Source organism: Xyrauchen texanus, chromosome 1 (assembly GCF_025860055.1).
Source record: "Xyrauchen texanus isolate HMW12.3.18 chromosome 1, RBS_HiC_50CHRs, whole genome shotgun sequence".
NCBI classification, from domain to species: Eukaryota; Metazoa; Chordata; class Actinopteri; order Cypriniformes; family Catostomidae; genus Xyrauchen; species Xyrauchen texanus.
The window spans coordinates 20,742,038-20,768,330 of NC_068276.1; the positions used below are offsets into that span (position 1 = coordinate 20,742,038).

The 26,293-nt window shown below is 37.9% G+C and overlaps 2 protein-coding genes across 3 annotated transcripts in view; one reads left to right on the forward strand and one right to left on the reverse strand.

Annotated features, from left to right (window-relative positions):
- Positions 1–489: 489 nt before the first annotated feature.
- LOC127650049 (G-protein coupled receptor 12-like) lies at positions 490–2,810 on the reverse strand. 2 transcript variants are annotated; one of them, XM_052135184.1, is made up of 2 exons: positions 2,577–2,810; positions 490–1,707 (listed from the first exon to the last, which is right to left on the reverse strand). In XM_052135184.1, exon 2 carries the CDS (start codon positions 1,703–1,705, stop codon positions 707–709), a length of 999 nt encoding a protein of 332 aa, XP_051991144.1. In that variant the 5' UTR covers positions 1,706–1,707; positions 2,577–2,810; the 3' UTR covers positions 490–706. The 2 variants fall into 2 exon arrangements, with proteins under 2 accessions (XP_051991144.1, XP_051991155.1); XM_052135195.1 differs by having other exon boundaries at positions 2,538–2,810.
- Positions 2,811–16,398: 13,588 nt separating this feature from the next.
- LOC127644100 (diacylglycerol kinase delta-like) overlaps positions 16,399–26,293 on the forward strand; it is an 86,556-nt gene continuing 76,661 nt past the window's right edge. Inside the window, exons 1-2 of the mRNA XM_052127130.1 lie at positions 16,399–16,508; positions 17,514–17,730. Coding sequence (XP_051983090.1) covers positions 17,554–17,730 — 177 coding nt within the window. The 5' untranslated portion in view covers positions 16,399–16,508; positions 17,514–17,553. The remainder of the gene's footprint in view (positions 16,509–17,513; positions 17,731–26,293) is intronic.

The window sequence follows — 26,293 nt, forward strand, 5'->3', positions numbered from 1 at the left end:
GTCAATGACGCATTGAAAAAAAGATGCTAACATTAAAATAGAATGTCCGCTTTCTTCTCGCGCCAAAATTCAAATTTGTAAGACGATCAAAACTGGGTGACGCGATTTGATAGAACAAGCTCTAAACCATCAGATACCAGAAGCGTTGTAATTTGTGCTCGCGGGACCGTGTTTTCTCTGTGTCTTTCATACATTTTTAAGCGAACACAGATCTTTAGCGTTAAAGGCGGTTTGCTAGAGAATAGCCTCACTGCACCTGCCGCTGTCCGTGGTGCTGAAAGCACTTTACATAATGTGAACGTGAAAGCTTTCTTCATAGGAATCTGGCTTGGTCTGGATATCATTATACCGCTAATGGTGATTTTATTTAGAAACATAATATTGATACTGAATTGCTATGAATTGCGTTGCAGGACTTGTACTACATCACTGAGAACATCCAGATTATTGAGATCATATTTAAATTGAACTGGGCTTATTATTGGTTATTGATGATGTAATTTGATATTACTGTTCATAGTGCTGTACTATGCATAGAAGACGTCTAATTAAACAGTGCAAATTGACATCTTCTACTTGTAACTGCAACATCTGCTCAACTAGCAACATTTGTCTGGGATCTTAACAAGGGGGGACATCATATCATTAACATTTGCACAGTACAAACCAATTCTGTGAGCTAGACATAGCTCATACATAGTCCAACCTATACATCGCTTGATGTCCTTGGGCGTAAGGAGAAGTTGGACGGAACACATCCACAGCAGGCTAGCCACAGGGATTTCTGGATGTCTGGGTTTCTGTAAGCATATATGATTGGGTTAATGACCGAGTTACATGTTGCTGGCAGCACCGTTGCATACGTGTAGATCATTGGGTAGCTAGAGTCTGCCACAATTGAATACATGGCGAAGGGCATCCAGCATGCGGCAAAGGTGCAGAGGATGACCGAGAGTGTGGATACACCTTTTGTGGTGGAAATAGCCATAAACTGGTGCTGAACAGCAATCTGCTGTGCGTGGCGGAAGGCAATCTTGCAGATCTGCAGGTAAAGCTGCATTATGAGGGCAAACACCAACAAGAACGTCACAGCGAGCAACACAGCATTGTTCTTGGTGACTGGTCGACAAATACTACAGCTGGCCTCGTCTTCTAGGCAGTTCCAGCCGAACAGTGGCAGTAGGCCTAGGATGATGCCCACCAACCAAATGAGAACCACCATTACATAGGTGTATGTCACTGTGCGCTCTGTGTGGTAAGTCAGAGCATTGTAGAGAGATAAGTAGCGATCCACTGTGATGGCCAGAATGTTGAGCACTGATGCGGAGAAGGCGGCAATCAGCAGGCCGACAGAAATCAGAGTCACAATCTCTGTGTTCAGCATATAGATGAAGACAAAGTTGAGAATGAGGCCAAGTCCTGCAAGCAGATCTGCAAACGCAAGACTCCCTATCAGGATAAACATAGGTGATCTCAAGGTGGGCGTGTAGAACAGGATGGCAATCACAATAGCGTTCTCACAGGAGATGAGCGTGCCTGTCACGCACAGCGCAATGTCCCATGGGTTAACGGGAATCGGTCGCAGCTCTGCCGTTCTCACCAGTGATGAGTTCCGCACATCCAGGAGATTCCACGTGCCCGCCGTGGAGAGGGAAGAGCTGTTTTGAAGTTGGTTGCTCATTGCTGCTGCAAGAGAGTGAATCATAGCTGATGGTGGAGGTGGGGAGGGGGTGAAAGAGAGAGAGAGGGGTGCGGTAGTGGAGATAAGAGAGAATGTGTGTGTCAGTGGAAAGGCAGTGGGCATAGGATATCTGTCAAAAGAACAATGCCTGAAGCCTCCAAACCTCACAAAATAGTATCTTATTCCTATGGCAGTCTCTTCTAAACAGTGGAACTAAAAGCCAATTTAGATACACATAGTAGCCTATAGATATGTGTTCACAAATTTCATAATTAAACCAAATTGTCTGAATTTACAATCATAGTTAGTAAATGAAAGTGTTTTTGTTGACCATTAAAAATTAAACATTGTCAACGGGCACTTGAGAGGCACAATTAAGTAACTGTTTAATCATCACACCAATGTAGGAAATTGTATCCAGACGAGCTATAAATATGCAAGATCTCTTTTAACTTACTGCTGCATGTGCATTTCATCGCAAAAAGCTATTAATCAAACACAGGTCCCAACAAATCACGCACACCACTTTGTTTCTATTTTTAGTAATTGTCTAAAAATAAGACGCGCCACCTCGGTCCACGGGTCTCTTATGAAGGCATCGTGCATATGCTTCCAGAATTCACAATGATGCGCTTTTGCCTGACGCCATAGACGCTTACACAAATGTATCTCAGCGCAATAGGTTTTCATTCATAAATTTCCGCCTCATCAACCAACCTATGTATAAACTGTCCAAGAAAAGACTGCAAAGGACTCGGAGAGGTCAACCGTCCGGCAGTTAATTCAAATAAAACGATGACCATTCAAAAACAATTACCTACAATTAACGACACATGTATCTAAGGCGTTTTCTCACCCGTTACAGAAAACACAAGTGCGCATCAGCAGACGGTACCTCAGTGCCATGAAGCTGCAATGCCTTTTTCTCCCCCGAGCTCGAGCGAAGTCCGTGCCTGTCATACGAGAGGAGATGGAGATGAGAGGGGAGCTGGAGGACCCAGAAAAAGACGGAGAACAACATTTAAAAAAATAAAACAAAAAAAACTAAAATGCACGACCCTTTTTCTCTATCTTTGTTCCGCGGATTTGAGTAAAATCTTCATCTTTGGCGCCTTACGTCCTCTGGAAAGGCGGAGTGCTCATCGGTTAGAATGGCTATTACTGGTAGGACGATAGCTATGCCTCGCTTGATATTCCCCCCATTGGACATCACCGATGATTCTCCCCTCTGACGTCAAGAGTCCTCACAACAGTCATGATCGAGTCTGTGAATCAGAGATTCTGTGGACGGAATATTAATAGTAAAACAATACAACACGAATCCAACTATAAGGTACAAGAGACATATTTCTTATATCTGGCACACTGTCTCATTCACCCGGTGCCGGACACAAGGTCGCCGTCAGCTGCTGCCTCTTTGCGCAAACAACGTTTCTTTCTGCTTTTTGTCCAAGATGAAGCAGAGCCATACCACACTGTCCAACTCAAACGCTGTCACTTATTTTTAGTAACCAATTGTCTCCCTTGCGTGTATGTCCGTTGTCAAATCTGATTGTGGCATACTTGTGACTTTTGCGCGATATTACGCAACATTACAGTCCGAATATCCTTGAAAATTGTCAAATATTAACTCAAGTGAATTAATACATCGCATGCGGAGTTTTTTGAGGATATTTCTGTTTTCCTTAAGTTCATTTAGAAAAGTGATGTGGTGATGGGTGTGACTCTGTTTCATTCAAGTCTCTGAAGGATTGTTCTGAGGTGCGTGTATTTGACGCGCGCAATTTATGTTTAGGAAATCACGTTTGTTATAATTGTGCTTCTGCTAGCGAGCATATAATAGGCCACCAGATGATCAAAATGTGATCTTAATTAGTTCTTAACAACAGTTACAACCTTCTTTGATCCCTGGGGCAATTCATCTACATCAAGAATGGCTATTTTAAAACACTTTTAAAATATGACTGAATATGTTTAAACAAACAATGGCTGATTATGGTTTCATTGACAGTGGGTTTTGTTTATGTGCTGAAAATGGAGACATGGAGGGAGGGCATTGAACTGTTTAAAGGAATGCTGTTGTCTTATTGTATTTTCCCTGGCAGACAATCTTATTAATAAGTCATCCTGATCAGAATTACAAGCTCCAGAATTACAATATTATAAGCTCCAACATTGGATGAGCACTGCCCTAGCCTTGGCCCTGCAATGGCTAATCATTGATGGGAGCTCCCACCAATCACCTTCACTCTTACTCCTCCATTCATCTTCTCTGCACTGTATTGTGGGTAGGCTATTACATCATCACACTCTCATAGCTTGCTCTCAAGTATGGATGCTTGTTTCTGCAACTGTGCTGTTGCAACAGTAATCTCAATGCCACACACAAATGAACATGTACACGTACACCCTCAGATATTACCCGATGTTCAAACATGTTAAAAAAATCTCTGATGCATGTAACCTGGCAATGCACTGCCACACAAGTAGTAGTTATAGAAACACAGACCATTTCAATGTCTCTAATGCACTTTTCAATATATGGGAAATAGCATACTGCTTTGTTCGAGCGCATTGCAGTGCTTATTTTATTCCAAGCTCCGTTGACTCTCTATTGGACCATCTCAATAAACAAGTGCTTTTCAATCCAGTGTTTAAGTTGTCCTGGGATATTGTATTGATGATTAAATTAATGCATTGCAATGCCTCAATTCAGCTGAGAAGACTCACATCCACTGTGGCTAAACCTGCTGACACTTCCCAAATGCTGGAATTCACTCGTCAGCAGATGCTATAGCATTGTGTGAGTATGTGTGCGCATGTGTCTCATTGCATGTATTTCTCCACTGTGAACAAGCCGGTGTGCCTCTCTTCACTGCCTGTTTGACATCAGCAGCTTAAACACTCTCAGTATGAAGTCTGTGTGTCTATGATTTTCTCAGTTGCAACCCTCTTCAGTTTTAGCCTGTTTTCATTCTTTAGTGAGAGATGCTCTTTAATGCAGCACTCTGCTTCTTTCAGGCTGCTTTCTGTGTTAATGACACTGCTGAGTATATCTGGAGAAGGTAGAGCTAGTTACACTGGCACATAGTCAAAGGGATCATATCAATGAGAAACTGTGCAGTTGTTAAGGTTTACCCATCTTGCTTCAAAAGATGCAGATGGGAGGTGAAATACTCATTGATTTGATTTTCATGCTGTTGTTTAAAATCAGTAGAAGTGTGAGTTGTTTTGGGACAGTGGGAGAATTCTCCACCAGACAGTTGTGTGTGTGTGTGTGGGGGGGTGATCGGTTTGAAGGGTTAAAATAATTGCATCCTTTTATAGCATTACGTTGTCTTGAACAAACCTGTAAAAGTTCACCCAGAGGAGGTAGCGTGAGCTGGTAATGGCCTCATCATAATCATTCTCATCACTATAACAATAAACAGCTTCATAGTAGGCTTGAATCTGCTATGTACTAATGGCTGAAAGGGGAAAAGATTAATTATTTAAGAACCTACAGTGAAATGTCATAATTCAGCTTAGTTACTGCAAAATGCTGCAATTAAGAGGTTTGAACTTACTAATAAGACTAAATTGATGTGAATATTGATTTATGAATGAGCTATATAGTAAGCAAACTGGAAATGTGTCTTAATGTCACATACATTCACACAGGGGAAAAAAAGTGGGAACCTCAAGGATCTATTTCCACTTGATCTAACCCATTAAATACACAGGTAAAGTTACAGGTAAATCCATTTAAGATTAAATCACATATTCAAATGGAATAAAACCAGTTTATTTAGAGTTTAGATTTTAGAACATTTTCAAGGTTACCTCACAAAACATTTTTACAGTACAGTTCTAAGGAGAGATGAAATTATATAAAACTTATAATGGAGGTGGACACACATGCTGCAGCTGTATGTAACAAGGCCAGGTTTTTGTCAGAGCAACCATCTTGGACATGGAAACAATTTTTAACCTAACAAATTTGCTTGACGAGGTAATATCTAAATAACTGGTTTGATTCAAGTCAAAAATAGTATTGAGCATGTCTCAATCAACCTGTACTACACCAACAGATAAGGTGTAAAACAGTTGGAGGTGACCATTTTTAACAGTGTACAGAACCCTCAGACATTTGTTGTACCTTACCAAGGAATGGCAAAACTGATTTCTAGTCAGTGAAAAAATAAATCACATGGTTGTTGTGATTCATTGATTTTTAGATAATATCCTTGTTACACATCTCTAGTTCTCTGTGTGAAGGAGGAAGCGGGAGCTGGCTAAATAATTTGCGGTTTTCAGCATAACACAAAACACACATCAACACAGCTGCATATGTCTCTCTCCTCCGGTGGTCTTGATTGCCCTTTTATTCCTCTCCAGCTCTCACTGCAACACAAAACACCTGATCATAATTTCCCACAGGTGTCAATCCTTACCGCTCTTCCTGCCTTACTCTCCACTGACATCGCTGTGCCGCACCCACATAACCACAATCCTCAATTGCTAACTAATTAGTGGTTTCTACTACCAAACTCCCACTGTGCACTGCTTGACAGCTCAGAATGTTAGTGGACCCGAGGAAAACCAATCTAATTTCTTAACATATACACTAAGGTTTTCTCGCTCTCAAATTCGGTTACCCCTTTTTTATTCATTTATCTTCTCCATTTTTCCTCCATTTCCCTGTATCATACGGTTATAATATAATTTTTTGGATAAGAGTGAGAGAGCGCAGCTAGCAAACACAAAGAGCAAAGATTTAATTGTCACGTTATGAGAGATATATTTAGCCTCAAGGATAGTTTATTTGCTTGATCTCAAACCAGTTTTTAAGCAAGTGTGTGTGTGTGTGTGTGTGTGTGTGTGTGTGTGTGTGTGTCTGGACAGAGGGATTTTTGGATTGTTAACTAATGGAAAGGATGGTTTTATCTTTCAGTATGCAAAACATTTTGGAGTTGTGAATAGAAAACTGCTATTTCTATTGGTCTGTAAACTGGTGGTCAACTGATATGGGTATTTTATGGTTCTGGGTCGACTAATAATAAGGAGTGGAGTATGCATAAAAAAATATTCTGTTTTGTCCAGGGGCGTAGCAGTCATTTTAAAAGTGGGGGGACACAGGTGTCAGTAGGTGACTCGCACAGACCCAATGATTACAGTGCAGTATTTATATATTACAGTATATGTTAATTAATATACGTTAATATTATATTAATATGCAAGTATAAGTATTACATTAATATATACAGTTGAAGTCAGACATTTACATACACATACACATTTTTTAACCACTCTACAGATTCAATATTAGCAAACTATTGGTTTGGTCGTTTATGACATCTACTTAATGCATGACATAATTTTTAGTAATTTTTCCAACAAATGTTTACAGACAAATTGTTTAACTTTTAATTGATTTTATAACAATTCCAGTGGGTCAGAAGTTTACATATACTAAGTTAACTGTGCCTTTAAGCAGCTTGTAAAATTCCATAAAATGATGCCAAGCCTTTAGGCAATTAGCCAATTAGCTTCTGATAGGAGGTGTACCTGTGGATGTATTTTAAGGCACCTCACAGTGCCTCTTTGCTTGACATCTTGGGAAATTTAAAAAAACAAAACAGCCAAGACCTCAGAAAAACAATTGTGGACCTGCACAACTCTGGATCATCCTTGGGAGTAATTTCCAAATGCCTGAAGGTACCACGTTCATCTGTAGAAACAATAGTACACACGTATAAACACCATGGGACAATGCAGCTATTATACTGCTCAGGAAGGAGGTGCATTTTGTCTCCAAAAGATGAACGTAGTTTGTTTCAAAAAGTGCAACTCAATCCCAGAACAACAGAAAAGGACCTTGTGAAGATGCTGGAGGAAACAGGTAGACAAGTATCTATATCCACAGTAAAATTAGTCCTATATCGACATAACATGAAAGGCTGCTCAGCAAGGAAGAAGCCACTGCTCCAAAACTGCCATTTAAATAGCCAGACTACAGTTTGCAAGTGCACATAGGGACAAAGATCTTACTTTTTGGTGTACTGTCTGATGGTCTGATGAAACCAAAATTGAACTGTTTGGCCATAATGACCATTGTTATGTTTGGAGGAAAAGGGTGAGGCTTGCAAGCTGAAGAACATCATCCCAACTGTGAAGCATGGGGATGGCAGCATCATGTTGTGGGGGTGCTTTGCTGCAGGAAGAACTGGTGCACTTCACAAAATAGATGACATCATGAGGAAGTAAATTTTGTGGATATATTGAAGCAACATCTCAAGACATCAGCCAGGAATTTAAAGCTCAATTGCAAATTAGTCTTCCAAATGGACAATGACCCAAAGAATACCTCCAAAGTTGTGGCAAAATTGCTTGAGGACAACAAAGTCAAGGTATTGGAGTGGCCATCACAAAGCCCTGACCTCAATCCGCTAGAAAATTTGTGGGCAGAACTGAGAAAGCATATGCGAGCAAAGAGGTCAACAAACCTGACTCAGTTACACCAGTTCTGTCTGGAGGAACGGGACAAAATTCCAGCAACTTATTGTGAGAAGCTTGTGGAAGGCTACCCAAAACATTTGACCCAAGTTAAACATTTAATGGCAACGCTACCAAATACTAGCAAAGTGAATGTAAACTTCTGACCCACTGGGAATGTGATGAAAGAAATAAAAGCTGAAAGAAATCATTATCTACTATTATTCTGACATTTCACATTCTTAAAATAAAGAAGTGATTCTAACTGACCTATGACCGAGAATGTTTTCTACGATTAAATCTCAGGAATTGTGGAAACTTTTTGTGGAGTTTAAATGTATTTGGCTAAGGTGTATGTAAACTGAAAGTATTTTATACTTGCAGTATTTGCATTATTTTAAAGATTCAAGTATTGCAAATTAAGTGCAAGATTTTGCAAAATTAGCTGCAAAAATAAAGGGCATCTTGTGGAGCACTTGCTTCTGTTGACACATGACAATAAAAGACTGAGCACAAGCTGGTCATGAATAAATTATTTAATCAATTACAATAAGGCCAATTGTGCATGTACACAATTTTATTTTTACTCTGTGATTGTGCATTGCGGGATTTACATTTGTCCAAGTGGCTCGAGTTGAGATCCTTTTAATGATTTCTTCAGTGACATTTCTGGTGATGCCACCTGGTGATGTCATCACCAGGTGGTATCACCAAATAAATACATTTTTAATCCTTTAAAATGTGTGTCTTTAAACCAACAAAGAGACTTTAGTAGAGGTTTTATGCATTATAAGAATAAAGCAAATCTATAATTTCCCTACAGTCTGTGATCTGCGGAGCATGACTTTTGTCAAAAGACAACAATAATAGTCTTATATTTTTATGAGTTTCAATAATGTTAGTACGTTTTACATATACTAAGAATCTTTGTAGAAATTAATGGAGCAGTGTTGATTAGACTGTCTGACTGACAGACTATTACGTAAGGGTAGTTTCGGCTCATGAAACTCACCAGTAACTGGCTGGATGGTTGCTCAATCAGCCCAAAGTAACAAATGCAAAGAATGCTGTATACAAATCCACCATTTCGACTCGGAATGGGTTTAGCTTAAAAAAGTGTGTGGGACTGAATTACCTTTTTTAAATAGTGCGATGGATGTGTCCCCTACGTCCCCCCTGGCTGCTATGACATTGTTTTTTTTTTTCCAAACAGCAAGTATTGTGTTGATTTAATTGTATCATACAATTATTTAAGAAATGGCAAAGCTGAATCTATTCAGTGCAAAAGTGGCAATGGTTGTTGTTAACTCTGTTCAGGATCCCATTGGGATTGTTCAAAACTATTCACTGATCTTTAGATAATATTTCTCAACTGCTTAACCAATTAGCGGTTTCTGCTACCACAGTCCTCCTGTGCACTGATGTTCACATAATCCTTGAGTTGCCCTCTTTTGCATCATTAGTAGGCCTATTCAGTTTGCAGAGAAAGAAATTCTCACATTTTAAATATGTGTATATATATATTTATCCCCTTAGCAAGACAATAAAAAGGACATAAGCATTATAGATGCATGTCTTACAGAGAATTTGCATGGTAAATAATTTGACATATATCATCATGTGTATAAAGGACACATGCACATAGACAAAGGATGTGTTTTTTTTCATCTTGAGAATCAAAGGCACACTAATGGTCTATGGCTGGTTCAAATAACAAAGTCCTTCATGGGATTGGCTGAAACTGCCAAATTGAGGATATACTGATAAAATGTATTGTTTTGTATGAACTCAGACAGACACGAAATCTCATGTCCACCCTTTATTTTTCATCCTTCAAGTTATTTATGCAGATAAATTGGTCTTTGCTCATGGAACAAACTCTATCTCAGTGGAGGCTTCCTCATGGAAAACAACAAACGGTGAGACAATTATTTTGCATTAACAAGATTACACATTGCATATATAATCGTTTCGTTCATTCAACTTAATTAAAACTGGTTTTATATATATATATATATATATATATATATATATATATATATATATATATATATATATATATATATCATTTTAAATACATTCTTATTATGGTAGGCCTGCTATCGATTGTAGCTATCGGTAGGTTATTATAATTAGCCTTTCATTGGAAGCTTATTTGCAAAAGCAGTCCAATTAGGCACATGCAATATGTAATCAGACAAAGCTAATGAAGATTTTTTATTTCATTACCTTAAATCAAAACATTTAACACAAATAAACAGGAGTTAAACTGACTTGGGTTTACATGTATTTCTCTTGATTCGAACCACTGATCCCATACACGCCTCTCTTTTAAATTAAGATGTTGGATGTGGTCTTTTAATGCTTTTCTGGAAACATAATATAATTGTATAGTTACCTTAAAGGCCATTTATTTATTTGGGAACCATAGAATCAAACAGCCACTGTGAGTTTATTTCCACCGCTGGGTGGCAGCAGAAAGCTACACCCAAATATTATGAATCTTAATCGTTTTTGGGCCGGAGGCCCTCACTCATAAACAACTTTGTGTAGCGTTAAAGAGAATAAACAGACAATTTAACTGCAGAACGTAGTTTAAAAGTACACGTGTAGCTTTTGTATATAATGATAGCTTTTTTAGGGGAACCAAATACAAAATGTGCATAGGCTACAGCAGTAGCAATGCACATGAAGGCCCACACTAAAAGTTGAGATTATTAAAGACAGTAATTGAAACATATTTTGCATTACTTTGACCTAAATCTTTATTATTACATATAGGATTGTTAATAACATTGCTTTTCTTGAACTAAATATCTTAATGTGTGTAATCGAGGCAATATAAGGAAGGAGATTATTTTACATTCTGACAATACAGGGTATGACTTGACTCAATACACAAAACCTAAACATACGCTTGGGAATGAAAAGTAGACACCAGAAATTTGACCATCTTTGCTGGATTTATAGTCAACTGACATAGCCATGAATATTGTCACAGTCAAAGAGATTTAAGGGAATAAAGTTTGCCATAAGAGATGGTGGTACATTTATTTCCTAAGCTTTGATTATTTTCATTCAAATTTATTTATTAAATTTCATTTAAATAATCAATGCTATAAAGCAAAATTTGTCTTGGAATAAAGTACACTGCTGCTGCTGGCCTTTAGCTATAAAACTTGAAAACCTCTCAAACCAAAGTCAGTTGCAAAGTATGGAATAGGGCATGACATCAGAGCAAATAAATTGTCAATAAAGCTAATAAACCATAATTTGTTTTAATATACAGTATATCATTTCAATATGAAAATAATGTAAAATCTCTGCACGTTTTGAACATTCACAGCAAAGGTAAATGCAAATAAAGATTTACTCTAACTGGCAGTTAAATGTCACTCAGGTCTGCATTTAATATGAAAGCAAAGCTCAATTTGTTGCAATTTCATATCCACCTAATGACAGACAATTAGCATCTATCTGCGGTATTGTGGATGTGAAAGAACACTCAGGAGCTAATTGCCATTAGAGCTCATTACTGGGGATAGAAGTAGATGCAAAAGAAGAGTTATAGTTCAATAAGAACATAACATTTATGTTTTTTATTTCATTCTAATGATGAGCATTAGGCTATAGGGCTTGGTTATAAACAAGTGGGCTATTTCACTCACAATAACAAAATATAGCTGCAAGCAGCAATGACGGGCTCAAGCACAGCTGGTCCATTTCCACCTATGACCGTGACCCAAAATTGTCAAATATATGTGTTAGCCCCAAGACTAAACATACTTCTTAATTTTGATCGAAATCACACATTGCACACAGAAGATATGAGACACTTCCAGTTTCCAGTTTTTTGCCATTAATTTAATGCCTCACCATGGCAACACTGTATATCAAAATCTGTTTGCAAATTAGCATCTACAATGTCTTTGCATGATGTTGCACAAGTTTGGTGCCAGTCACATGAATCCCCTAGGATGAGTATTTAAAAGTTCAGAGCTTGCGATTTTCAGAAAATCCAAAATGGCTGACTTCCTGTTGGGCGGAGCTAGTGTCTATAATACTAAAATTTGTCCAGCTTGGTGAGAACTATATATGTACCAAGATTGGTGACTGTATGTGAAAATGGGGGTGCTACAGAGGCTGTCTTACACTCCCATTTTCAAGGGGGCACTTCAGAGCCCCCCCTCCACAACATTTGCCCAGCCCTACTGGCCGATGACTCTGATGTGTGTGCAACATTTCATGACATTTTAATCATGCTAAGTGCCTCAAAACTCCCAAATATAGGAAGAAAGGAATAATAACAATTCATGTGTCTTTCATTTCAGAAGCAATTAATGTAAACACAAGAGGGCTATTTCAAAGTCTGTTAAAAGTGCTATACTTCCTGCTGCCAGTAGGTAACACTATGGTCGTGACCCATAATAGCTCAAAAGCTCATCAATGTGATCAGCCCTCAATACCAAACATATAGCTGAATTTTCATCAAAATCACACAATGAAGATATAAGGCACTTCCTGTTTTCCATTTTTTTGCCATGGTGATACTGTTCAAAATATAAAAAATCTGTTCACAATTTAGCATCTACAATGTCTTGGCATAATGGAGCACAAATTTGGTGCCGGTCACATGAATCTCCTAGGAAGAGTATTCAAAAGTTCAGGGCCTGCAGTTTTCAATTTATAAATTGTTTATAAATGCACATTCAATCCAAAATAGCCAACATCCTGTTGGTGGGAGCTAATGACTGTAATTTTGAAAGTTGTCTGGCTTGATGATATCAATATATGTAGCAAGTTGGGTGACCATAGAAGAAATTTAACCCATCACTTTTGTCAAACGGTGTTGCTACAGAGCTCCCAGCCATGCCCACATGTTAACCTAATGGCTGACAACTCTGACGTGTGTGCAAAATAGCATCAAAATTAAAGCATGCCAAGTACCTCAAAAACATGTGAATGTCCATAAAAAGCAATGATGACATTTAATGTGTTGACATGGCAACAGTATTTAAGATATCGAGAATCCCTTCAGAAGATTAAATCTGCACGGTCTTGAAATTATTACAAAAAATGTAAGCAATTCAGGCAAACATTAGAGGGATATTTAAAAGTATGTTAAAAGTTCCACAATTCCTTCCACCAGTTGGTGGTGGCACTACTACCATGACCCACAATAGCCACATCAATATGATCAGCCAGCAAGGCCAAACATTTGGCCAAATTTTTATGTAAATCACACTATGCAAGCAGAAGATATGAGACATAACCTTTTTCCCATTTTTTTTATGTTATTTTATCAATTCACCATGGCAACATCAATCGATATGTCAAAAATCAGTTCACAGTTTAGCATCGTCAATGTCTTGGCATGATGTCACCCACATTTGGTACCTATAACATGAAATCCCTAGGAGGAGTAAGCCAGAGCATGCATTTTTCAAACAATCCAAAATGGCCAACTTCCTGTTGGGCAGAGCTTATCACTGCCAGTGTGAAAGTTGTCCGGCTTGATGAGATCTATATGTGTACAAAGTTTGGTGATGGTAGCTCAAATGGGATGTGCTACAGAGCCCCCCAAACATATAGCTACATTTGTAAGAACTTTTTTTTATCTTTCTTACTAACATATGATTAATAATGTATTACATTACACACAGAACCCTCCCACAGGGAAGTTTGTTGCATGGAATGTAGCCTATGTGACTGAACTACTTTACATTCAGGGATGGGAGGGTTACGTTTGATAAATTTTTTGACATTTTTTGGTAAAATGTCATTTATAGATTCCGTGTAATGATATAATTCTGTTAGATTTCTCAAGGTCAGTAACATATTCTAAAGACTTTGGATTACTTCTTCAGCGCTGGTAGATTTTTTCACTTGTTTTGACAATAAAAACTCAACTACAGTAAGAGAAAATACACATGTTAAAAATACATTCTCTGAAAAACCTAAATATTTTATGCAGTGTTGTTTCTAAAACAAGATAAATCAAACTGATCTTGTTTTAAGGATTTTTAGGTATTTTTACAGGAAAACAATACAAAAATGATTATCAAGAATATTATTTTAGTCCTAATATCAAAGATCTTAGTAGAAAATGTAATTATGATCCAACTTAAATTTTCTTTGATAAAAACATGATTGTGTCTGGCTAGAAATAGTATTTTAGCTTAGCGTAAAACTAACAATTTACACAAGGTTTATTTCTATTTCTTCTGCTCTAAACGTTCTTCAAACTTATTTCTCTGTCTGCTCGTATGAATGTATCACATCATAAGAAAGTGTTTCACCACTGTTCAAATGCACTTTGGATCACATAATTTATATGTATAAATGTTTTCCATCTGAAAGGACTAAATATTAAATGAAATAAATGACAATAAAATGCAAAGTAATCTCTTCAGTAATCAAAATACTTTTTGAATGTAACTGTATTCTAATTACAATAATTGAAATTGTAACTGTAGTGGAATACAGTTACTTGTATTATAAATATGTAATTAGGGATGGGCGGATCGATACTAAAGTATCGATACTTCCAATATTGATGTGGTATCAAGAATTTTGATTCTGAAGTTTTTTTTAAACTAGTGATTTTATTATTTAGATAACATGAATATTAATGCATCTCATAAGCTTCGAAGTGGAAAATAATAATAATATGAGTTAATAATATTAATAATAAAAAAAAATCTTCCGCTCATCTTGACATGCAGAGATGCTAAAATACAGCAGCAGACACAGACAGCGTTCACATTTTCATTCACAGCACTCGTTCAAAGAGGGAGCAGTGCTTTCATGAGACAATGACAGAAAAACAGCATCTGGAGTTATTCTCACTGAGTAATGGCAAAACTAGACATGACATGTATTATAATGGGCTTGTGTGACCATTTTTACAGGTTTATTTAAATTAAGAGGTGTTAAAACATTGAAAATGATCTTTAATCCTCATTAATAAATGATACCCTTATGAAAACTACCCATGGATTTACTGTGGTAATATTGTATTAACCAGGACTGTAGAAACCATGTTTTTTTTTCTCTCCATACAATTAACCATGGTTTTGCTACAGCATTACTTTAGTATCCATATTGTAACTTGGTTTTAGTAATAGTAACCATATAATAATATCTATGGCTCAATTTTTGGTTTTACATGTTGCTTATACTTACAAATTTTTAAAAGGTAAACAAAGCAGCCTAATAATTTTCTGCTTAGGCCCATAAATATATACAAATTTAAGTAATTTATGTTACAAATTTTATTAGATTTTAATTTATAGTTTTTTAAATTTAATAGAGGTATCGTTATCGATATCGGCATTACTGGCCTAAAAGTACTTGGTATCGGATCGTAAAGAAAATAAGTGGTTTTGCCCATCCCTATATGTAATCCTGTTACATTTATACTGATACTCCCCAACTCTGTGTACATTACAGGCAATAATAACATAATATTGGGCTGCACACGCAGACCTCAACACTTGGTGCACAAAACACCATGATGTGACAATCAATAGATTTTTTTTTTTTTTTTTTTTACTTAAGACTGCACCAAAAAATGTTTACCAAACGTAACAAAAGTACCAATAAAACGTTGTAAATAAACTTGCAAGCAGAGAAACTACAAGGTCATTAATTATTAAAGCCAAGCGCATGCTTTGAATACCAGCGTCGCAAGGTTAAGTATAATATAGCCTACTTTTTTCAAGGTTTTCTACTTTAGGATTGATAGGCTACATGATGACACATTGTAAAGACAACAAACAATCATACATATCTAATATTATATATTTAAAAGCTGAAGCATGAATGTTTGTGTAGAAAGTACTTAATCTTTTTTTTATTATATTCACAAAATCACTTTTCTTCAGTGGCGGCCTAAATGCACGAAGGTTGATTTTTTTTTTTTTTTTTTTTTTTTGTCCGGTGGTGCTGCTTAAATAAACAATTCCGCATTTATTTTACAAGGATTCCAGTTCCTTTTTCATCTAACACCCTTCAAGTTTTTAATGGGGGAAGTACTGATCCTGTTGCATTATATATTACAGTTGTACCTTCATAGGCAACTACACTGCAACAAAGCGATTAGTCTCTCAAATATGTCTTAAATATTAGTTTCCAAAGACATCGAGGTGTTCTCACACAGACGGTCTCCCGATGTAATCTACTCCTCCCATTCATATTATCCGATGATATGCGAACACGTGCTTGTGTGCGCGACAGAAGCAGTTTTGACACTATCTGACAGGCTGCCGCGAGAACCCACCGAGAACAACAAGAACACGCACACACGCGCGCACACGAGGTTCAGTGGGAGCCAGACACCGCGAAATAGTAGGTAAAACACTACATCCATGTCAACCTTTGCCTTGCTCGAAACAACAGCCGCAGAGGGAATGGAGCGGGAGTGCAACAGTCTTATTTGTTAATTCAGAAAGTGATGGCCGCGCGCCGCTATAGGACGCATTAAATGAATACAACAATTAATAGATGAGGAAAACAGTATACTGCTGCTCGTGTGAAAATTGCAATGTCAAATTCTATGAGTGAGTGTTTTCTGCATGAACGGTACAGTTTTTGGTGGAACGACACACAGCTGGTGCTATTGAGTCAGAGACGGCTCTAGAAATAGAATCACCCCAAATCCAAAAGCCCATTAGCATGTAAATATACCCAGTGTCTTAATTATTCAGAACGTCTTCTTTTTGCTCAGCAAAGCGACAAGCTCGTTTTATCGTAACGGATGGACGCTGTAGACAGCCGCCGCGCGACATCATAACAGGTAGTTATTTACTGTTTACAGAAGATATGAACTGCCGTTCATTGTAAAAAGCTTCGCATTTCGTACACAGAAACATAATAAGGCAATGTTTTGCAGAGCTCAGGGGGCATGAGCCGAACCAATTGTAGCCTATAACACTGATAAATGTGATTTATGAATGTCGCGAGCACAACGAATGCGCAGCGGTCTCTGAACACGCGCAACAGTCATCGAGTAGGCTACATATATCTCTCAATGCCCTGGCAGCAAGCATCTGCGGATTATGTCAGATCGGTTTGTATCGATTCTGAGCCCTAATGGGCTTCACTGTCTGTTTAATCCTATTGTGCAATGGGCAAATAATCGCCTGATGCCGCTATCCAGAATGCGGCTCTAGATGACCGACCGTCTTTTGGTTTGTGTGCTGGCGCATTTTTGGCCGCGACACATTCATAATAGAGGAACTGAATTAGCCGTCAACGGTTGGTTTAGTTCATAAAGCTCTAGCTGCAAACGAAAGCAGAAGTCCCATTGGCAATGACTACTGTTATCCGCTTTTGAGCAATGCGTTTACTTTTTCAGGGCTGACTTGGCAAGGAAACGAGCGCTGTGAAAATCAGTCATGGCCTCGAAGTTCAATCCAAATGTCCTTTATGTCCGGGAGCCCCGGGAGTCCCTGACCTCTCCGGACCCTCAAGCCGAGGCTGGTGACGAATCATCGGACAGCGACGGGGAACCAGAGGAGTCCTCGCACAAACTCATCCGAAAAGTGTCCACCTCCGGTCAGATCCGAGCCAAGGTAGGATTTAGGGGAGTGAGAGGAAAAAAAACGAATTTACACATTCAGTATAATTTTTCCAGTGTTCTTGCCCAGTACAGTGTTTTTTCATTTGTATTTTTATTACACATATCTATTTTTGGAACAGTTGTTTCAAGCAAGGTGGTTTCATGCCGTTAGAGGAAACATTTCTTCCTTCGCTGCTATAGTCAGACATGGAACCCCTGAATAGATTCATGCACCGTGAATAGCTCAATACCAATGCACACATACAGATACACACATTCTATTGTTATGGCTGCAATGCATATTGATCCAGGGGACAGTTGGTTGTGGCTCAGCATCCTGTCAATACTTGGCATGCTATGAGCAGCATGTGTACGATATCAATGTCAGTTTGGACTAATGTTTATTCCTGAAAGAGCAATAGGATACGAGACTATTGTGGTTTACATGGCCGTATCTAGTCTACAAAGTGAAATCCCAAATATTGTTGATTAATAAAGTTGATCTGGTAGATCCTTCTTTAAAGGGATAGATCATCCCAAAATATGTATTCTCTCATCATGTACTTGCCCTCAGGCCATCCTGTGTATGACTTTCTTTCTTCTGCTGAACACACATTTAGATTTTTATAAGTATATCTCAGCTCTGTTGGCCCGTAAAATGCAAGTGAATGGTGGCCATTAATTTGAAGCTCCAAAAAGCACATAAAGGCAGCATATAAGTAATCCATACGACTCCAGTAGTTTAATCTATATTTTCAGAAGTGACATGATAGTTGGGGGTGAGAACAAGTCATTATTAAAGTCCTTTTTTTAATAATAAATCTCCGCTTTCACCTTCACATTCTTCCTCTTTTGTTTTTTGGCGGTTCACATTCTTCATGCATATCGCCACCTACTGGTTGGGGCTGGTCAAAAAGTGGAGATTTATAGTAAAAAGGACTTAAATATGAATCTGTTTCTCACCCACACCTATCATATCGCTTCTGAAGGCATGGATTAACACACTGGAGTCATATAGATTACTTTTATGCTTCCTTTATGTGCTTTTTGGACCTTTAAAGTTCTTGCCACCTTTCACTTGCATTGTGTAGAGTAGACCTACAGAGCTGAGAGAATTCTGCAGAAGGAAGAAAGTCATACACATTTGGGATGGCATGAGGGGGGAGTAAATGATGAGAGAATTTTCATTTAGGGGGTGAACCATCCCTTTATAATTTTGTTTTCTGTATCTATCCTGTGAATAAGGGCAGTTTGGTGTAGGGGTTAGTGGTGATTGCACTGAGGGCAAAACTGACCCTTGACCCTTTACACATGCTTGTTAACTGTGTCAGCATTGAGTTGCATTGTGATAAAATGAGAATAGTAGGATTGTTCTGCATACATAGTAGGGATGTGAACAATAATCAACTAGTCCAGAACTCATTCTGCACCAACTAGTCGACTACTGAAAACAATACTCGAATATCGCTAAAAGATTTTCCTTTGCACATTTGCCTGTTGTAGGCAATGCTGAATAATATATGCCACTTTCCCTTTGAATCTCTTACCTATCCATACACAGATAGAATGCATTTTATTAAAAGTCACGTTTCACAACTTGTTTTTCTGAATAAGAAAATAAGAAACTATAAAAATGTGATAGCCTGAGTGTTTATATATGTGCAGTACGCTAATGCCATCAGTATTGGCTTCTGTGTAAGCTTTGGGTTAGTACAAATGTTTGTAAAATGTTTTTTTATATATATATATATAAACCTTTGCACAAAGTTAATTTGTATAAATGCATATTATTTATTTAATTTCCCCCCCAAAAGAAAAGCATAATTTGTTGAAACTTGCTCATTTTGAAATCATTCTTGATAACGTTTGACGACAAGTACATTTGAGATTGCTATTTTCTTTTTATTGTTTTTTTACAAAATTACTATAAAATTACTTAATGTAGTCCATCCCAAATACACAGTGCTGGGCAGATTTTCTTGTGAATTGTAATCAGGCACTGATTTACATGACAAATATGCAATCATTAACGTAATCTCGTAGATTATATGTTTGGGTTAATCTAATCCGATTACTTTTTGATTACTTTCAACCTAATTCTGCATGGTTTAATCGTTTGAGTGGTGCTCATGTTCACAAATTCACAAAAATGATCACAAATGTAAAAATATGAAGGAAGTTCTCATACTTTATGTTTTCCACAGTGATGCTGACAGAGGTCTAGGCACTCCATCAATGACAGAATCAAATATGTTGGCTAGATTTGCGATGTAAAGAAAAAAAAAGAAAAAAATACAGGCAAGCATACGTCCAAATGCTTCTTTAGATTTGATGTAGAATCCTTAGCAGTTGACAGAACATTAACTAAGGCAGAGTTTGCCCAGTGATGTTTTTACCCCATGTCTTGTAAAAAATATGATGATCAGTAAATTACAATTTACTGCTGTTTCCTTGTTAATATGTAATCATGTAATCTATAAAAAGTAACTAGTCCTATTATGATTATTATTATAGAGTTTTTTAAAAGTAATCCAATTACAATTACTTTTGTAATTTTATTATGTAATCCATAAATCTTGTAATCCGTTACTACCCAGCACTGCTAATACATCTCATACATATGCACATCTCTATGACCAGCCTGATCTAATGAAATTTGCGTGACCATGGCAAAATTTTAGATGGAGGTTTTAATGAGTAAAATGAACTTCCCTAACATAATACTTAAGCCTAAACCAAACTAATAGTGATTTAAAATCAAATGAGAGGTGAGCAGAACAAACATCCTTACCCTAAACCTAACCGCTAGTGTTCTTTTTGCAAATGCAACATAAAAAGCACATTTTCTGAAGCAAATACGCCATTTTGTATTACATATATGACACATTCTCATCACATGTCAGCTTCTGTACTTGGCTGGGCTTGAACCTCAGTCATCCGCATCCAAAGTCTAAAACTTTATGAGGTGAGCTGATGCCTTAGAGTAAAAGTGGTTCAGTAGCATACCATAGCAGTATGTGAATAACAGCTAAAAAAGTGTTTATGAAGTCATAATCAGCTGCTGTACTTGTGATTTGTGTGAAAGTGAATAAAACGCACAGTTGTTGTATTCATTTCTCCATGAAACTGCAACCAAAAAAAGAAAGTGGCAAGTAAAACTCAGTTAGCAAAAATTTAGTTATATGATCGTTCATTCTACAAGATTTGTACATCCTAAAAAAGGTTTTTAATTTCTGGAAATGTTATATTTGGTAGTATTTGTTTTGGTAGTGTTTTCTTCATTCTAAGCCATATTTTGAGGCTGTCCGCATGGCTTTCCATTGGCATCTTTTGAAAGAACAAGACTCAACTACAGACCCAACAGGCAAAAATGTAAGCTGAATTTTGTTTGTCTTACCTGCGCTTCCCACCCACAACAATTCTTTATGTATGTGTTGGATGACCTTTCTCCTCTGACCCATGTGAGATCTTGGGTGTTAAGAGTGACTGTTATACTGTGAGGCTGCCTGCCATCTAGGATGAGGGTTGGGTGTCATCAAAACACACAGAACAAAGTAAGGTCACAGAATGATCTTTCAGCCACAGTTGGACTCAGCAGTAACTTAGTAACTAGATATTTTTCTGACACTGGTCTATTGCCTTGTCCCATAGAACAACTTTTGAAAAATATAGACTTAACACAAAGTGTTGCTACTCATGGAGTGCAAAGGTTTATTGCACTACCATTATAACAAAACATATCAGCTTTCTTGGTCAGTTTCTAGAAGCTTCCTTCCCACTGAGGTATCCAGATTGATTCCCACAGATTCCCACTAAAGCATCCCGATTGAGCATTTTACCTTCTTTTCTTCAAACCAAATTAGCAATTGTCTTTTGTACACAATCATTTAGATCAGATCAGCTTGTGTCAGATATGTTTATCTTCACTGTATGGTTGATGAAATTAGCAGGATATTAGTCGGTATCAGGCAGCCAATGAAGCTGAACTAACTAAATCAGGCCATTACACAGATGTTTCAGTACACAATTAAGTTCTCAATTTTAATTTTGTCAAACAGTATTTAACACTTCACTAATACTTTATGTAAAAATTCTTTGATCATTCTGCTCTTACTAAAGGAACATTTCAAATGGCTGATTTCTCAGCAGTTTTGTTTTCTCACTTGCTGATTAATCACTCTTTACAGTAAAGTAATGTATGTTTGCTGTCTATATTCTGGGACCTTTTTAGTTTCAGGGGAATTTTCAGTATATTTGACGCTATATTGTTCATCAACAGGGCCTGAGGATCTTTACACACAATTAAAGGTGTGTGGAGTACCTGAAAGATATCAGATAACAGGCTAATGCTGCTTAGTAGAATTTGACATTCATATTGTGTGTGTGTGTGTGTGTGTGTGTGTGTGTGTGTGTGTGTGTGTGTGTGTGTGTGTGTGTGCTTAGATCAGTCTGTCAACAAACACTACGTTTCTCTTCCACTTGCTCATTAGTAATTTCCCCTTCATTAGCATATTTGTTAAACCCTGTTAAGCATTGCCAAGTGTGACATGTCATTGCTGCCTGATTGAGTTCATTTATTACCTGTTGCTGCTTGTTGACAGTGACATTTAAACATGTTTAGGGAGGTAAGAAATCTTAGTGAACAACATGTAATACATATTGTGTGTCCACAACAGTCACATTCAAAACTTCATGGAAATGCATGAGCATTGATTGAAATTGATTTGATTATTAATAATTTTGGAATTAATAGCGAAAGGAATGGTCAAAGGGAGGAGACCTGAGCCATGAGTGTGTGTGTGTGTGAGTGTAATCATGTTTATACTACATTGTGGGGACCAAATGTCCCCACGAGGATAGTAAAACCTGACAAAACCTACCCCGTGAGGGAAATGGCTTATTTAACATACTAAAATGCAAAATGGTTTCTGTAAGGGTTAGGTTTAGGGGTAGGGCTATGGTTAGGGGATATAAATTATCATTAGATCTGTATAAAATCCATAAAATGCAAGGAAGTCTATGGAGAGTCCCCACAGTGATATAATAACTGTATGTGTGTGAGTGAGTGAGAGAGAGAGAGAGAGAGAGAGGTAGATAAAGACAAGAAGGAATGCAGATTTGTGCATTTATTTGTTTGTGCATCAGGGGAAGAGGGAAGAGAAGAGCGAGGGAAAGAAAGAGTGTGTGAAGGAGGCAGAAACAGTGTGTGTATGCTGTAACAGTTTAGCTCCGAGGGTCTCATTTATCTGTGTGTTGTGTAAATACTCTCTCTGGGTTAGATGGCCCTGTTCTCTGTCTTCCTCTCCAAGGGCTAAATAGTTGCATAAGGGTCTCTCTCTCTCTCTCTCTCTCTCTCTCTCTCTCTCTCTCTCTCTCTCTCTCTCTCTCTCTCTCTCTCTCTCTCTCTCTTTTTGCTTTTTTGTTAGTCCACCCCATTAATTTTGTGTCCGGAAACTGAAGGTGTGGAGTTGTGCTTTATCTGTGTTATTTCTGTTTGGGTGTTAGCTGTGAGATACAGAGTGTGTCCATTCAAAACGAATCTATTTTCAGTTAGACAGAGTGACAAATGAAACAGAGTTAGCAGATCTTTATAGGGGATGAATGACAAAAATATGTGATTAATTAGCCAGTTCTCCTCTGGTAGTTTATCAAATTAAGAAGTGTTCCCTCTAGGAATTATGACAGGGACAAAACAGAGCTTTGAAATAAATGAGTGAATAGATGTCTTATTACAACAAGAAATGTAATAGCTAGCAGGAAGGCCTTATATGACTGAATGAAAAAGCAAAATTTAGGCAAGCGAAACAACCTTCTGAAAAACAAACTTCTAGGAAGATAAAAAAAGATTGAAAGCATGATTAAAAGTACAAAAACAGAAGTGAAGAAGGGAACTCACTGTAAAGGTAGGTGGAGCAGAAATCAGAAAATATAACTTATCAGGGGGCCTGGGTAGCTCAGCAAGTAAAGACACTGACTACCACCCCTGGAGTCACAAGTTCGAATCAGATGCAGAGGCAACTGAGATTCGTACTCTGCCGCCCGTATTGAGTCACTATGCCACCACAAGGACTTACAGCGCATTGGGAATTACAAACTCATCGATTTTTTACCAATAAATAAAATACACACTCGGGTTTATTTTTTTTTTTAAAGGTTGATGTGTTGATGTTAATTTAATTTGGGTTGAAATTGCAAAATAACATTTGATATTTAATTTTGCAATTAAAAGTAGACATTTTTTATTTATTTATTTTGAATCTATTTTTGTGGGGGATGGGGTGGTGTACCTTTTATTGATAGGACATTAGAAATGGAAAGCAAAGTATGGACAAATGGAAGAAAGAGGAGGAGAGTTGGTTCAGCTCATCAGGAGCTTCAGGGCTCAAACACCTTAAGCGTATGCATGCTACCACATGGCTCCATCTTGAATCTTGTAAAGGGATTTAGACAGGCAAGGAGGAGGCGAGAACCGGCTTGACAATATAAATTATATTATAATTATAAACTGAAATAAAAGACACAAACACACACATGACTGACATGTTCGTAAACTATCTCTCTCTCGTCGCACCACCGTCTGCCACCGGCCTTTATCCCTCTTTGAGGCTTAATTAGCCTAATAAGGGACCGGGTGTGTATAATCACAGCCCAGCCCCGCCCTCCACGCTGCCACATTCCTCCCGCTCTTTCCCTGGGGGAGGGCGTGCTTTAAGCCTGGTCTACCGGCAGGTCATCCCCTTCTACCTGGACGAGGGAGCGGACAAGGGGAGGGAAACAGAAATAATTAAAATAACTTCCTGTAACAATGTAGTACCCCCCAAAAAAACACTAAAATTTAAACGAGAGGGAAAAGGCCAACGCAGAGCGGCAGCGAGAGAGAGAGATGAGGGCATGGTCCTCGATCACTTCTCCACCCTCTCAGGCAGATGACAGCCGCTTCTTCCTGGGCGGACCGGAGTCAGACTCATGACCCCTAGCGGTCAGAACACCCCTCCGTGTTCTCGGCAACTCGTGGGGGGACAATATATCCTTAAAATGGAGCTCTCTCGTACCCATACGCTCAACAACACTTAGTGCTTTGGCCACTGGGAGCAGTGTTTAGCATTTAATTAAGAACCGACCGATTTTAGCTAAAGAAAAGTCCACCTACTGTTTCCGATTTCACTGTGAGATCAGTCTGTTTAGGAACCTCCACCCATAAGACTGTATGAGGTAGTTTGTCAGATATATTTATTGAGAAAATATATCAAACTAAATATCATGTAGAGACACTGGATTCAGTGGCCTCAGGCAGAATTATCCCAAGGAAGAGGTCAGATGTCACAATGATTCAGCAAATCCCCTGTAGAATTGCTTTAGGAAATTGATCATGCGTTTCTTCCCTTTGTTGTGTTTCCTGGAAGGTGACCTTATGTGGCTGCTGACCATAACCCACATTGAGTCTAGTCTCAGCCCAACACTATTGGCTATTAAATGGCTGGGCAAAAGCTGTCTTTTTATGCTTATGATGTATAGACAGGATGTTCACACTACAGTGGGACAATAGCAGAACCCTTGTTTCCAATTAAAATGTTTCATGGGCTGACCAACACACTGATTGTCTTTAGTAAGTTAAGAGTCATTAGAGACAAAAACAGCTTGTGTGTCTGTATCTAATCTTTTTAACCAGGAGACTTTAAACCCATTTTGCATTGATGTCCTGACCTAGTGGATTCTGCAGGTCCCTGTAGAGAATGACCTTTTTAAACTGTGTTGTAAGGTCAACTGTGGGAACTAGTGGGAACCCATTGAGTTGAATACATTTTTCATAAACTTTTTCTCGATTCCTGTTAACATTTCTTTCTCTTTACTTCCTATTACTCATCAGATCATGAGCCATTTTCTGTCTTTTTTATTTTACTCAACCCATGATCCTTTTCTTGTTTTTTTGTTTAGCGTTTTTCTTTTTGTGCGTTATTTTCATTTTCTCCCTTTTCACTCTCTTTCTTTCTTTCTTTCTTTCTTTCTTTCTTTCTTTCTTTCTTTCTTTCTTTCTTTCTTTCTTTCTTTCTTTCTTTCTTTCTCCACTCATCCCTCTCTCACACACATGCTTTTTTCTGGGTTGAACTTGAAAACCTAATTAGAAAAGCGTCATACATCATTGACTTGACAGTCCATTAAGGCAATGGAGCAGAGATAGTGTGTGTGTGTGTGTGTGTGTGTGTGAGAGAGAGAGAGAGAGAGAGAGAGAGAGAGAGAGATGATGGGCAGACAGTGGCCTGAAGGATCTCTGGTTTCTACAGAGGGTGCCGAGGGGACAGAAAGACTGCAGAGCATTTAAATAGCAGGACTAACTGTCAGAACTAGTCTGAGAGAGAGGTACAAAGATGGAGTACATGACTGTGTACATCAGTGTTGTATATGTGTTAGGGCTGATACAGGATTCCAGATTTCGATTTCTATTTGATTTGATGTCGATTACAAATCCATGTATTCAATCAAAAAATAAAATGTTATATTTCATATATAATTTTTTGTTATATGTTAATTGTTACATAATTTGTACTATTTACAAGTATTTATGTTGATTTGTTAAA